Raw genomic sequence first — 15,277 nt, forward strand, 5'->3', positions numbered from 1 at the left:
TCTCCTTGCCTGTGTAAGTACAGGTTCTTATTTTTCTCCTTCTGTCTTTGGGGTTTCAAAGTACTAGAATGGGATCATAATATAAATAATATATTTATATTATAACATAAATAGTATAATATATATAGAGAACTTAAATATAATCACTAAAAGCTATTGGAGATCTTTTTTGGAGGTTTTTGTCTTTAGGGATATACAAATTACCCAGACCTAAAGTCATTTGAGATATCTTCCCACTCTGTGTGGTTAAGTTACCAAGTTGATATGTACTTTTGGATTCTAGGGATTACTAATCTTTTTTATTTAATTTTGTTTTATAATTACATAGTTTCAAACTCAAAACAAAAAACAAAGTATATTGCCAGGCGGTGGTGGTGCACGCCTTTAATCCCAGCACTTGGGAGGCAGAGGCAGGCAGATATCTGTGAGTTCGAGGCCAACCTGGTCTACAAGAGCTAGTTTCAGGACAGGCCCCAGAGCTAAGGAGAGACCCTGTCTCGAAAATACAAACAAACAAACTATATTTATGAAACATATATATTTTTGTTTAGATTTTAGTTTTTAATTACTTGTGTATGTGGGAGAACGTTATGCACATGAATGCAGTGCCTGAGGAGGCCATCCTAGAGTATTGGGTCCCCTGGATCTAGTTTAACAGATGGTTGTAAGCTTCCTGATGTATGGGTGGGAACCAAGTTGGGTCCTCTGGAAGAATAGTAGATGTTCTTAATTGCTGAGCTGTCTTTCAAGGCTCGGGTGTACATTCCTGCCTCTTCCAGTTTCCTTACTCACAGGGTCTGTTTGTGGCTTTAAGTAGGTACCTGTCTTGCTCCACTACTCTTTGTTCATTGCCTTCATTTAGTTTCTCTAGACCTCCTATCACTACCTGACATTATTTCACTATATTCTAGAAGTTCTTTGACGTCTAGGTTATAAGTTCATCTGAGCTGGACCCAAAATGTGCCAAATAAATGCAGTGCTCAGTTTTTTATCAGGATCATTCACAGGAATTTTTGTAACTCTCCTTTCTTTTTGAGTATAAGTTATCAGCATGGTTTATTTAAGAAATATTTATTTGGTCAACTGTTACTCAGTATCACATGGAATGACATAGGATGCTGTGATGGAGTATAGCAGTGTTAGGACCTGAGTTCTGAACTGTGTGGAACTGATGTGTATAAAAGATAGATGAGAAGATGAAGATAGCCTGTGGTATCTGCTGCTGTATTTAAAAGAACAATGTCATATTCAACAAGCTTTCAAAATCTCACAGAGGTGTTACACAAGAGGATGGGCACTCCAGTATTCTGTTGAGCCACGCTTTGTTTTATAACCATTTCTGGTATAATGTAATGTATATATTTTATGCAAAACTGTGTGGTAAAAGTCACTAAACCATGAAGAGAATCTGTCTCAGAAAGCCAAGACTGTAGAAGCAAGTTCAGCATGGTGATGCGTACCTGAGTACCAGATACAACTGGAAGGAAAGGCAGCACAGATCATGATGTGGGAAGGATCCTTGAGTCTGTCACTTTCAGATTGGTCTGGGCAACATGGTGAGACACATCTCAACAACCAATAGGAACAACACACACAAACACACAAAATTACACAAGCCTAGGAAAGGAATAGTGAAGAAATACATAAACATAGCACAACTACAGAACTTTAACTCAAAAAAACGTCATGGGTTATGCTGGGTGGTGCCCAGCCACAGCCTAGAAACACCCAGACAGGACTGGCTTTCCCAGGCCTGCAGTTCAGATTCAACAGGAGAAATTAGTTCTTATAACTTTGAGTGGTGAATCTGTCAAAAACCATAAAGAAGACCAAGACCAGAAAGCCAAGCAGTGATGTCACATTCCCTTCATTCAAGCACTTTGGAAACAGAAGTGGTACATTGAGGGCAACCTGGTCTACAAAGTGAGACCCTATTTTCAAAATAAAGAAGGTTGTAGGTTTACTTATTGAGGGTCTACATAATGAGTTCATGGACAGTCAGATGTAGAAAGACCATGCATCAAGAAACTAAAACAAATGACAGCCCCCCCAAAAAAATTCAACAACAAAAAATGGATAAGTTCGTGTTGTATTCGGATTATTTCTAAATCATCATGTTGGAAGAGATTTCCATTCTTTAAAGCATGTAATATAACAGAATTGACTCTTTCTCTTCAGATGATGTGCCGATGGGGACTGCTGCCAGACGTGCTTCAAATGAATTCTTCATGTGTGGAGGGTATGTTAATATATTTTACCAGAAGAGTTTTTATATTTTGGGCCCAGGGAATGTGTTCAGTTGGTGGAATGCTTTTCTAGCTTGCACAGAGCCCTAGCTACCACTGCAGGACCATGTAAATAAATACTATGGCATGGTACACCATTGTAATCCTAGCACTTGGGAGATGGAGGCAGGGTGATCAGAAGCTCACTTTTTTTTTTTTAAAGATTTTATCTATTTAGGCAGTATCCTGCCTGTAGGCCAGAAGAGGGTACCATATCTTCTTATAGGTGGTTGTGAGCCACGATGTGGTTGCTGGGATTTGAACTCAGGACCTCTGGAAGAGCAGTCAGTGCTCTTAACCACTGAGCCATCTCTCCAGCCCTAGAAGTTCACATTTTAAAAAATATTTTTCATATTTTGTTATTTTTGTGACTTTATTTATTTTTTTATTTTTGGATTTTCGAGACAGGGTTTCTCTGAAGTTTTTGGTGCCTATCCTGGAACTCGCTCTTGTAGACCAGGCTGGCCTCATACTCACAGAAATCCGCCTGCCTCTGCCTCCCAAGTGCTAGGATTAAAGGTGTGCGCCACCACCGCCCGGCTTTTGTGACTTTATTAAATTTTGTTCTTGATTTACTTTTTGTTTCAGAATTTACACATTTATACATTTATGTGTTTAACATGCATACATACTGTTTGGGGGTTTTTTGGTTTTTGTTCTATTCATTTGTTTTGAGTATGGGGGTTGAACACGCTACCTAAGCATTCCTAAGGAATTGTGTATCCAACCCATCACCTTTTTTTCTTATTTTGAGATAGCATTTTGCTAAATTGCCTAGGCTGACCTTGAACTCACAGAAGCCCAAGCTGACCTTGAATTTGCAGTTCACCTATCTTAGTCTCTTGAACAGGCATGTTTTTTTTAATTTATTTATTAAAGATTTCTGCCTCCTCCCCGCCACTGCCTCCCATTTCCCTCCCCCCGATTACAATTTCTTTTTTAAAAGAAAAAAAATAATACTTTTACTTTATGTCAGGAGCCAACCTCGACAAAAAATACCTCTTGCCAGGATAGAGGCATGGGGATTTAGAAATATAATAAAGAACGTGAAGACGCATCCCAGGTGGTGGTGGTACACGCCTTTAATCCCAGCACTATGGGAGGCAGAGGCAGGTGGATGTTTGTGAGTTTGAGGCTGACCTGGTCTACAAGAGTTAGTTCCAGGACAGGCACCAAAAAACTACAGAGAAACCCTTTCTCAAAAATCCTAAATAAATAAATATGAATAATATGAAGACGCAAATGAAAATAATAAAACAGAGAAACATATAGGATTATATCAGGAGGGAATTCCAGTGAGTACTGAAAATTCGCCTGCTTTAATTTCCAACTGCTTAAAATACCCCTGAACTGAAAAGGTAGGAGTAAGACAAAAAACTACATTTACACTATATAAGGAAATGAACATACCAATTGAAGGTCATGGGCTACATTCATAGTTAAACATTGTACTGCTAGAACAAGTCACCCTCACACTAAAACATTCTGTAGGCAAACCACTCCCTGTGTGGAATCCAAAGTTACCTCCTTAAGGGAACTGGAACTTAGTTGGATCCTCAGACTTTCCTCTATTCCTGAAATGCAAGATCTGGCTATTCACCACACCTGTTGACAACAACCTTGAGAGAGCAGAACTCTCTGTTCTAAGTCTAGGTGGGACCTTTATTCCAGGTAACATAATAACTTTGAAGGACTAGAGTTAAGTTCGAACTCTCGGACCTTTGGTCAACGTGGAAATAGGCTCACATTTTTGGGCCTCCACAACTTTGTGTTTATGTATATATTTGCAGTGCTGGAGATTCAATCTGGAGCCTTGCACATGCTAGGTAAGTTCTGTGCCCCTGAGCTGTATTCCTAGCTTGTTTTCTGGGTTTCATTTCAAGACAGTTTCTACTTTACCCAGGCAGACCTTGAACTAGACATCTTGTCTCAGCTTCCTAAGTAGCTAGGATTACAGGCCTGTGTCACTAAACCCATTAAAATAAATTTCAATTATGATAACAAATCCATAAATTCTATTCAAAGCTTGTAGTGCAGTAAGTTGAGTATATTCTTCTTGTTATGCAGCCTGATTAGCCCTGGTGCTCAGTACAGTGACAGGTGTTGTAGCGATTTCCCCCATTTCCTGGGAGTTTACCTCTTTCTCCCCCTCCACTCTTTTTCTTCCAAGACAGGGTTTCTCTGTGTAGGTAGCCCTGGCAGTCCTGGAACTTGTAGACCAGGCTGGCCTCAAACTCACAGAGATCCACCTGCCTCTGCCTCCTGAGTTCTGGGATTAAAGGCGTGCACCACCACCACCCCCAGGCTGTCAGGAGTGTAGGAGTGTTCTTGACAGATGTGAGTTCTGGGTACATATGTTTTTTAAAACAGGATATTTCTTTTTTAAAAAAAAAAACTTTATTTAACTTTATTTCATGCACATTGGTATAGCGATGTCAGATTCTCTTGAACTGGAGCTACAGACAGCTGTGAGCTGCCATGTGGGTGCTGGGAATTGAACCCGGGTCCACTGGAGGAGCAGTCAGTGCTCTTAACCACTGAGCCATCTCTCCAGGCTCCAAAACAGGATATTTCTTATTCACATTTAAAAGTGATCGCTTAGCTTTCTAGAATTTTCTCTAAATATAGCTAATTAGGTCAACTGAAAGAAAATTAGTCTGACTACTCTTTCTTTCTTAAATTATGGTGGCAGGCAGTATCAACCTACTGTGTCACCTCACAGTGAAACAGCTCCAATTCCAGTTCCTACTCAAGTAAGGAATTATCAGCGCATAGAGCAGAATCTTATATCCACTGCCAGCTCTGGCACAAATCCACATGGTTCTCCAAGGTAAGCCAGTGTCTTTTTTCTTTTTATTTTTTTAATAGGTTTTGTTGTCGTTATTGAGACTCAAAGGTTATTTGTATTTAACATTACACACATGTATTTGCTAAGAATATAATTACTGAGAAAGAACTTGGGCTGGTAATGTATCTCAGTTACAGAATGTTTACCCACCACCATTCACATTCAATCCTTCATTCAATACCAAACACTGTATAAACCAGGCAAGAGGGTGCATTCCTGTAACCCTAGCCTTTGAGAGGTGAAAGCAGAAGATCAGAAATTCAAAGCTGTCCTATCTATAGTAATTTCAAGGCCATCCCAAGCTATATGAGCTCTTGTCTCAAAACACAAAACCGTCATAGACAACAATGAGGATCCCGAGAGAGACATACAAGGGTCTAATCTACAGGGGAAGTAGAAAAAGACAAGCTCTCCTGAGTAAATTGGGAGCACGGGACCAAGAAAGAGGCAAATGGAACTTTGAGTTCAAGGCCAGCCAGGGCTGTGTAGTAGGCTCCAGGCCAGCCAGGGCTACACAGTGAGACCCTATCTCAAAATAAAACCAGAGCTGCCGGGCGGTGGTGGCGCCCGCCTGTAATCCCAGCTCTTGGGAGGCAGAGGCAGGTGGATCTCTGTGAGTTCAAGGCCAGCCTGGTCTACAAAGGGAGTTCCAGGACAAGCTCCAAAGCTACAGAGAAACCCCGTCTCGAAAAAAACCAAAAAAAAAAAAAAAACAGAAAAAAGAAAGAACTTGTTTAATAAATAGTATTTCTGGTGTGTTGGCTCAGGACTGTAATCCCATCACATGAGAGACCAAAGCAGGAAGATTAACAATTTGAGGCTACTCTGGGGTACAGTGAATCTCTCTGTCTCGAAAGAGAATATAAGTAGGAAAGAAGACTTTCAGTTTCAGCCAATTTTTTTATGTCTTGTGTACTTGTTCTACATCTGATACCACACACACCCCCGAAGGTAATAGTAAAAAGACTAACTCCACGTAAAATAATAAAATGTTCCATAGTGACAGATGTCACTAAATTTCTAGAAAAGAAAGATGATGGAAGAATTCCTACTTCCTCACAGCAAAAGTGTGCATGAAATCAGGATTCTGACAACGGAAATCATTGCACCCTTAGAGGTCTAAATCTCAGAGAAATCAGGTTAGCATGGAAGGAGGAAATAACACTGTAATTCTGGCAACTTGTTATTAATGTATGTGTACATAGTCAGATACATATTCTCTGTAAACAGGCTTTGTATATGGCATAGCTTATTGTTATAATACCAAAAGGTAAGAAATAAGCTGTGTCCACCAGTGTTTCCATGCTGATTTATTGTAGACCCTCTATGACAATAGAAAGCTACGCACATTCTATTCCAGATGAGTAAGGAAGCTAAGTCTGACACAACAAAGTTTCCAAGTTTAATATAAAATGAAAAAAGTGTGATTTTTTTTTAATCCAGGCAGTGATGGTACAGGTTCTTAATCCCAGCAATCAGGAGGCAGAGGCAGTCAGATCTCTGTGAGTTCAAGGCCAGCCTGGTCTACAAAGTGAGTTTCAGAACAGCTAGGGCTGTTACACAAAGAAACTCTGTCTCCAAAAACAAAGAGTGTTGTTTTTAGATCTCTTCATAGAGCTCATAGTCAAAACTGCTTGATAATAAGTAAGCATAGAATATAGTTTGCTTTTCTCAGTGTGTTGGTGTATGCATTAATGGTGAAGAAAGCAAAAATGAACAAAACTGCTTATGTTTTAACATGAATAAGGTAATGACTTATAAGTGTAGTGTTAGTCTTTTTTTTTTTTTTTTTTTTGGTTTTTCGAGACAGGGTTTCTCTGTGGCTTTGGAGCCTGTCCTGGAACTAGCTCTGTAGACCAGGCTGGTCTCGAACTCACAGAGATCCACCTGCCTCTGCCTCCCGAGTGCTGGGATTAAAGGCGTGCTCCACCACCGCCCGGCCTGTAGTGTTAGTCTTTGTGATCCTTACAGCACATGAAGAATGTCCTCAACAACTCAGCAAAAGCTAGTCTTTGAAAAATCACAACCCTAGGGTTGGTAGGCTACTCATATGCTAATAAAGCACATTTGTAGTATATTAGATACTTACTTGCCTTAGGTTAAACATTGTATGATTGGACTGCCAGCTAAACTAGCCCCCTTTTCACTGAGCACTCTTTATTTTAAAGAATGACAAACTATGGTATGGGAGTAGAGCAGCCATTTTGTCAGAAATGAACTAAGTTTTTCTACTTGGAAGAAAACAATGAGGATAAAAACAATAATGAGTTTTCAAACAAAACCAAACCTCTGGAAAACATACTCACCACTGTAATGCTGACAGGTATTGTTAGTTTTTGCTCTGATATTTCTGTATGATTGATGGTGACATTTTTTAGATTTATTTTTATGCGTGTGAATGTTATGCCTGCATGTATGTTTGCGCCCCACTCATGTGCCTAGATATCCTTGGAGGTCAGGCGAGAGTGAAGGTGTTGGGTCCCCTACAACTGGAGTACAGATGGTTGTGAGCTTCCGTGAGGGTGCTTATACTTGAACTCCTGTCCTCAGCAAGAGCAAACAATGCACTAAACCACTGAGCTATCTTTTCAGCTCCATAGCAGTGACGTTTTGGTACGAATGTGGCCCTTGTTGTGTAATGTGTCAATATTTGGGTTATCTGCATAGTCAGTGGAACAATGTTGTCCAAATTGTGTTAAAAATGGTGCACATATTTATTCAAAGAGCCAATACTTTTCAGAAGAATGAACTTTAATGTTAGAGCACAATATTCATGGATAGTTTCACATTGTGGCTAATTCTTTAGATATCACTGCTTGCTTAGTATCAAAGAAGAATATCACTGTTATCTTGAAAAGGCTACCAAAATATTTTTGCTTTTTTAGGACATACCTGTGTCAATTTGTCTTCTTTATATACTTCATCCAAAATAACATAGTGAATAACAATTTGATTGCAGAAACAATATAAAAATCCAAATGTCTTCTATTAAGCAGGGTATTAGAGATTTTTCAGAAGTGTAAAATACCATGCTTCTCTTTAAAATACTTTCTTGGAAAATATATTTACCTTTTGTAATCTTAGGTTAAATATAATATGTTCATTACTTTTTAATTTAAAAAATTTGTTTATATATAATAAGTAACAATCTATAGAAGTTAATAAAAGCTGTCTGGAAACTAAGTAGTTTTTCAGAGGATAAAAGAAACTGGACCTGCCGGGCGGTGGTGGTGCACGCCTTTAATCCCAGCACTCGGGAGGCAGAGGCAGGCGGATCTCTGTGAGTTCGAGACCAGCCTGGTCTACAAGAGCTAGTTCCAGGACAGGCTCCAAAACCACAGAGAAACCCTGTCTCGAAAAACCAAAAAAAAAAAAAAAAAAGAAAAAAAAAGAAACTGGACCTGAGTCAGATTGACAGTGGTTAATATGTCACGTATTACTCAGTGGTTAAAAGCTGATAGTAATGTTATGAATTCAGGGCATTAGTGAACTCTGGAAGGATACACCAGAAACTAAGAATAGTGGAGAAGCATGAAGGATTTGGTGGAAGAATAGAGAGGAGAGGAAACTTTATCATTTTACTACTACTGTTTTTTTTTCTCCCGGAGACCAGATCTTGTCATGTAGTCCTGAAACTCACTATGTAGACCAGGCTGTCATGGAACTCATTCCACATGCCTCAGCCTCCCAAGTTTTAGAATTAAAGGCATGTGCTATCACACCTGGTTCATTTTACATTTTTTATTTTTGTTCCTTGTAACCATTATGTGTTATATGTTTAAAAACTATTCTACATGGAGTGCTGTTGGAAGTTGTCAAAAATAAAGTTCTGTTCTGGGTCCTATCAGATAGGAAATAATTCCCTTTTTTTCTTTTCAGATCTGCAGTGGTACGAAGGTCTAACACCAGCCCCATGGGCTTCCTCCGGGTCGGGTCCTGCTCTCCTGTACCAGCAGACACAGTGCAGACAGGAGGACGAAGACTCTCGACTGGCTCTTCCAGGCCTTACTCGCCATCCCCTTTGGGTGAGGAAAATTGAATGCAATCATCTTTAACCTGATTTTCTGTGTAATAAATTGGATAATGCACACTCTCAAGGAATACGGAGTCATGATAACAGTGCTTTTAAGCTGATTATACGACATACTCTAACCTTTGTACTGTATCCTACTCCCGACTTGATCTTAAAAATCTCTGTATTGGCCAGACCGTGTGATGCATACCTTTAATTCCAGCACTCAGGAGGCAGAGGCAGGTGGATCTTTGTGACTTTGAAGTCAACCTGGTGTACAGAGTGAGTCCCAGGACAGCCAAGGCTATACAGTGAAACTCTATCCTGAAAAATCAAAATAAATAAATAGATAAATAATATAAGCAAGTAAATAAACAAACAATCTGCATTGGAACCTGGGGGATGGCTCAACAGTTAAAGTGCTTGTCAGGTGAGCCTGCATACTGGAGTTCCGACCCCCAGAACCCACAAAAATGCTGGGTAGTTTTGGTGAGCTACCTGTAATCCCAGCCTTGGAAGGCGAAGGAAATTCCCCCCTGCTTCTCCCTAGCAAGCAGATAACTACTGGATCTGATTGAGAGACTGTGCCTTGAAGAATAAGGAGGAAAAGTGATCAAGAGAGACACACAGAGAAAAGAAAAAAATCTCTATAATCGGTATGATGACAGTTGGAAATATAAATTTATCTTTTATCTCAAAAGTATCCTCATCTTCTGGTTAGCCTAAGCCATGGATTAAATTACATCAAATGTTTCCCGATTTAACACTCAAATGAGCGAAAACTAGTTAAAATACAACAGTCCTGGATCACATTGACCAAAAGCTTTCTGGCTCAGAGTGGTAATATGTCAGCAGCTTTGTTACAGATCCTTCTACTTTCCCTTGGTTGTTTAAGAAAGCCTAAAACAAAGAAAATACCAGAAACTACAGCAAACAAAAAAATAAACTACATTTTATGTGAAATTAAGAAACACATTTCTGAGGCCGGGCATGGTGGCTCACACCTTTAATCCCAGCACTCAGGAGGCAGAGGCAGATGGATCTCTGTGAGTTCAAGGCTAACCTGGTCTACAAGAGCTAGTTCCAGGATAGGCTCTAAAACTACAGTGAAACCCTGTCTCAAAGAAAAAAGAAAGAAAGAAACACATTTCTGAAGTCAGAATACGTAAGGAAGGCCAAAGTACCTAGGTCTGTAGTATCTCCTGCTCAGAACACCAGGATGGTATGTGGTCATCTGTAGTCAGAATTCAGATACTCACTGACCCTGTTTTTAATTTGGGGACTGAGAAGATGGCTCAGTGGGTAAAGTGCTTTTCATGTAAGCATGAAGGTCTGAATCTGAATCCATGTAAAAGCAGTGTGCTTCTGTAACCCCAGCCCTGGGGGAAGGCAGGGCAAGTTGGCCAGCCAGTGAGCCCCAGGTTCAATAAGAGACCGTGTCTCAAAAAGCAAGGAAAAGAGTGATAGAAGACAGCCAGAATTAACCTTTGGCATCCACATTCATGCACCACACAAAACAAAAAAATTTAAGAGCCTCATCATCCATTCTGTTTTTAGTTAAAAAAAATTTCAAACCAAATCTTGGCCTCGTTTCACTCCTATAGGTGCCACTAGAACATGCCACGGTCTGCAAAGATAAGATCCAAACCTTACCTTTTTTTTACTGATATTTATTGAACTCTACATTTTTCTCTTCTCCCCTCCCCCTTCAACCTTCCCCCAAGGTCCCCATGCTCCTAATTTACTCAGGACATCTTGTCTTTTTATACTTTCTACTTCCCATGTTGATGATATCTATGTAAGTCTCTCTTAGCATCCACATTGTTGTCTAGGTTCTCTGGGATTGTGGTTTGTAGGCTGGCTTTCTTTGCTTTATGTTTAAAACCCACCTGTGAGTGAGTACATGTGATAATTGTCTTTCTGTGTCTGGGTTACCTCACTTAAAATAATGTCTTCTAGCTCCATCCATTTTCCTGCAAAATTCAAAATGTTATTTTTTTCTGCTGTGTAGTACTCCATTATGTAAATGTACCACTTTTCCTTATCCATTCTTCGGTCAAGGAGCATTTAGGTTGATTCCAGGTTGTGGCTATGACAAACACAGCAGCTATGAATGTAGTTGAGCACATGTCCTTGTGGCACAATTGAGCACCCTTTGGATATATACCCAAAAGTGGCATTACTGGGTCTTGAGGAAGGTTGTTTCCTAATTTTCTGAGAAATCGCCACACTGACATCCAGGGGTTGTACCAGTTTGCATTCCCACCAGCAATGCAGAAGTGTTCCCTTTTCTCTACAACCTTTCTATCATAAATTGTCGTCAGTGTTTTTGATCTTGACCATTCTTACAGGTGTAAGATGGAATCTCAGAGTTGTTTTGATTTGCATTTCTCTGATGACTAAAGATGTTGAACATTTCCTTAAGTGTCCTTCAGCCATTTTAGATTCCTCTGTTGAGAGTTCTCTGTTTAGGTCTGTACTCCATTTTTTTTATTAGATTATGTGTTCTTTTGGTGTCCAATTTCTTGAGTTCTTTATATATTTTGGAGATCAGATCTCTGTCTGATGTAGGGTTAGTGAAGATCTTTTCCCATTCTGTAGGCTGTCGTTTTGTCTTTTTGACCATGTCTTTTGCTTTACAGAGACTTTTCAGTTTCAGGAGGTCCAATTTATTGTTTCTTTCAGTGTCTGTGCTGCTGGGGTTATATTTAGGAAGTGGTCTCTGTGCCACCAAACCTTATATTTAAAGCTGAAAGAAATGGCTCAGAGGTTAAGAGCACTGGCTGCTCTTCCAGAGGTCCTGAGTTCAATTCCAAGCCCCACATGGTGGCTCACAACTATCTGTAATGAGATCTGGCACCCTCTTCTGGCCTGCAGGCATACATGCAGACAGAGCACTTTATACATAATAAATAAACTGGAAAAAAATCTGAAAGCACTCATTGCCTTACTACTTGGACAGAGCCCTTTCTCGTTGTAGACATGTCTTACGTCTGTATAAACACCCTGAAACTTCTTGCTCCTGGCAGTTTGTATTCATAGTAAGATAGATGAAAAGAAGGTATTGTATATCCAGTAGAGTGCTTGGAGAACCACCTGTAAAGGCTAAGGGGAAGGTCAAGAGGAAGCAGCGAATACTTTAGACCAAAGTACAGATTTGACACCTGGAAGAGGAGGGAAAAAAATCAGGAAAGAAGAGTCTCAGACTATAGCAAAGCCTAAAAATTTTTGTCCAGACTACAAGAATAGCCCTGAAGTACTGAGCTGTCAGATGAATTTCCATCACCTGTTCAACAGACCTAAATGTCAGGAACCTGACCTCAGCACCACTGTGATATGTAAGGACTGCAGCTGGAGCCTGCAACTCCACAAGCCACACATTTATCCAAATTCTGGTACTTACGCTACGACGACATACCTGTTGGGGGCATTTATTTGTTTTATGGTTATATAATACTTTTAAAATCTTACCCTTCCTGACACCTTTTAGATATATTAAACACTGATTAGATATATTAAATCTTTTACAATTAGAATTATGTAAACTGCTACAGATTAAGCAGTTGGTGTGTGTTGCCCATTTCTATCCTTTATTGTTTAAAATGAAAATTCTTCTTCTTTGTTTCATTTCTAGTCGGTACCATTCCTGAACAGTTTAGTCAGTGCTGTTGTGGGCATCCTCAGGGTCATGAAGCCAGGAGTAGACACTCCTCAGGTAGGAAAATATATTTATTATGAGTCAATTTGAGTTATACTTTGCAGTCTTATTCAAAGAACAGAATTGCTATGAAATATTCCTTATTCTATACTGTTTTTTTTAGAATTTTTGTCTAATGTTTCTAATATGTCATATATCTAGTATCTCCTTGTGATCATAAGATTTCTTTAAGGCCGGGTGGTGGTGGCACACGCCTTTAATCCCAGCACTCAGGAGGCAGAGGCAGGCGGATCTCTGTGAGTTCGAGGCCAGCCTGGTCCACAAGAGCTAGTGCCAGGACAGGCTCCAAAGCTACAGAGAAACCCTGTCTCTAAAAACTAAAAAAAAAAAAAAAAAAAAAAAAAAAAAAAGATTTCTTTATAATTAACCTTAAGAAACTAAGGGGGCTCGGTATGTAGCTCAGTTGATGAAGTATTTGCCTAGCATGTACAAAACCTTAGGTTCTGTCCTCAGCACCATATAAAGCCATGCCTATAATCCCAGAACTCTGTGTTATTAGAAGTTCAAGGACATCCTCAGTTAAATAGCAAGTTAGAGGCCAGCATGGGGTATTAACACTGTCTCAAAAAAAGAAAGGAGGGAAGAAGAAAAAATATATGTGTGCGTGTTTCTATTGTTGTATTAGATAATGCATATTCCTAGAAAGGTACATGTAAATCACACTTTTTATAAGTCACTTTACTGTGTGAACATGTAATGAGTTGAATAATTAAAGAAATCCCATATTATTAAAATTTTCACTCATTTTGTTTAATTTTTTAATTTTCTTTAAAGGAACATTTAAATAAATTTCCCTGATCATGACATTTACTACAAATTTTACTTTTCTATTTATTTAAGCTTATTTTTATAAAAAAAATAGAATAATGAGGGGCTGGTGTGATGTCTCTGGTTTAGAGCACCGTCTTCTCCTCCAGTGGTTCTGAGTTAGTATCCAATGCCCTCTTCTGGCATGAAGGTGTATTTGCAGATAGAACACTCATACATAAAATATATAATTTTTTTTAAGTAGAGTAATGTTCTTAATAATAAATGTCAGGTTTGGAATGAAAGCAAGCAGGAATGGTCAGTAGCAAAACTATAATTGTTTTTGTTTATTTATTTTTTGGGGGGGGGTTGTTTGTTTGTTTTTTGAGACAGGGTTTCTTTGTACCTTTGGAGCCTGTCCTGGAACTAGCACTTGTAGACCAGGCTGGCCTCGAACTCATAGAGATCCGCCTGCCTCTGCCTCCTGAGTGCTGGGATTAAAGGCGTGCGCCACCACCACCCAGCTGTTTATTTTGTTGTTGTTGTTTTGTTTTGTTTTATTTTTTTAAAAAACAGGGTTTCTCTATTTAGTGCAGGCTGTCTTGGAATTCTCACTGTGTAGACTAGGCTGACCTCAAACTCACAGAGTACTAGGATTAAAAGCATGCACCATCATGCTCAGCCTCCAATTGATATTTTTTATGTTGTTGTAGGTTTTATTATTTAATTGGGTTTTTTGTTTACTTGTTTGAGATAGGGTCTTGTTATATAGTACCAGGATGGCTTTAAGCTTGAGATCCTCCTACTTTAGCCTTCTGACTATGGGACAGCAAATGTGTACCACCAAACCTGGTTTGGTATCAGATTGGATACTGGGGATACTTGCATACTCTTAATGTTATTAGTAATAATTTGGTTTGCAAGAAACTCCAGAGAGTGTCTTAGTGGAACTTAAGTATTAGTGATCTTCGCTGGACAACAACATGATTTGTGTGGAAAAGGGATGCCTAGTCTCGTAGGTGTATGTCTCAATCAGCATGGAGGGCAAGGGCCCACACCTGAGGTTGTTCTCTGGCCTCCACATGTACTCCATGAGACACTCACTGTCCTTGGACACATGTGGATTGCCTTTTTCATTTCCTGTGTTTTATCTGTGCACTTCTCTGCAGGTTTTAATGTTGCCTTCATTTTGTTGATAGGTTCTCCAGTGCCACAGACCCAGTCACCACAGTCACTCTTGCTGGGTGCTAGACTACAGAGCGCCCCCACCCTCACTGATATCTATCAGAACAAGCAGAAGCTCAGAAAACAGCACTCTGACCCCGTGTGTCCATCGCATGCAGGAGCTGGGTATAGTTACTCACCTCAGCCTAGTCGGCCTGGCAGCCTTGGAACCTCTCCCACCAAGCACATGGGGTCCTCTCCACGGAGTTCTGACTGGTTCTTTAAAACTCCTTTACCAACAATCATTGGTTCTCCTACTAAGGTGTGTTTCTTAAGCTCTTTTATAAGAATAGTTATAATCGTAGTGAATAGTCACTGGGTTGAGTGCTTTCCTTTCAGAAAAGGAAGTTAGTCCTTAAAGAGCTTAAAGGAACAGCCCATATTATAAACATCATATAACACATCACTCATAAATACAAAGCCAGTATTTGAATCCACATCTA

At 39.6% G+C, this 15,277-nt stretch overlaps 1 protein-coding gene across 5 annotated transcripts in view; it reads left to right on the plus strand.

Moving 5' to 3' along the window:
- Positions 1–15,277, plus strand: part of Ulk2 (unc-51 like autophagy activating kinase 2) — a 78,009-nt gene that overhangs the window by 38,001 nt on the left and 24,731 nt on the right. For 3 of the 5 annotated variants that reach the window (XM_075992250.1, XM_075992251.1, XM_075992254.1), the window contains 6 exons: positions 2,179–2,239; positions 4,076–4,111; positions 4,978–5,115; positions 9,013–9,158; positions 12,780–12,860; positions 14,810–15,096. In XM_075992250.1, coding sequence (XP_075848365.1) covers positions 2,179–2,239; positions 4,076–4,111; positions 4,978–5,115; positions 9,013–9,158; positions 12,780–12,860; positions 14,810–15,096 — 749 coding nt within the window. The remainder of the gene's footprint in view (positions 1–2,178; positions 2,240–4,075; positions 4,112–4,977; positions 5,116–9,012; positions 9,159–12,779; positions 12,861–14,809; positions 15,097–15,277) is intronic. The other 2 variants (XM_075992252.1, XM_075992255.1) reach the window with 1 other exon arrangement.

This window comes from Microtus pennsylvanicus, chromosome 11 (assembly GCF_037038515.1).
Source record: "Microtus pennsylvanicus isolate mMicPen1 chromosome 11, mMicPen1.hap1, whole genome shotgun sequence".
In the NCBI taxonomy this organism is placed as follows: Eukaryota; Metazoa; Chordata; class Mammalia; order Rodentia; family Cricetidae; genus Microtus; species Microtus pennsylvanicus.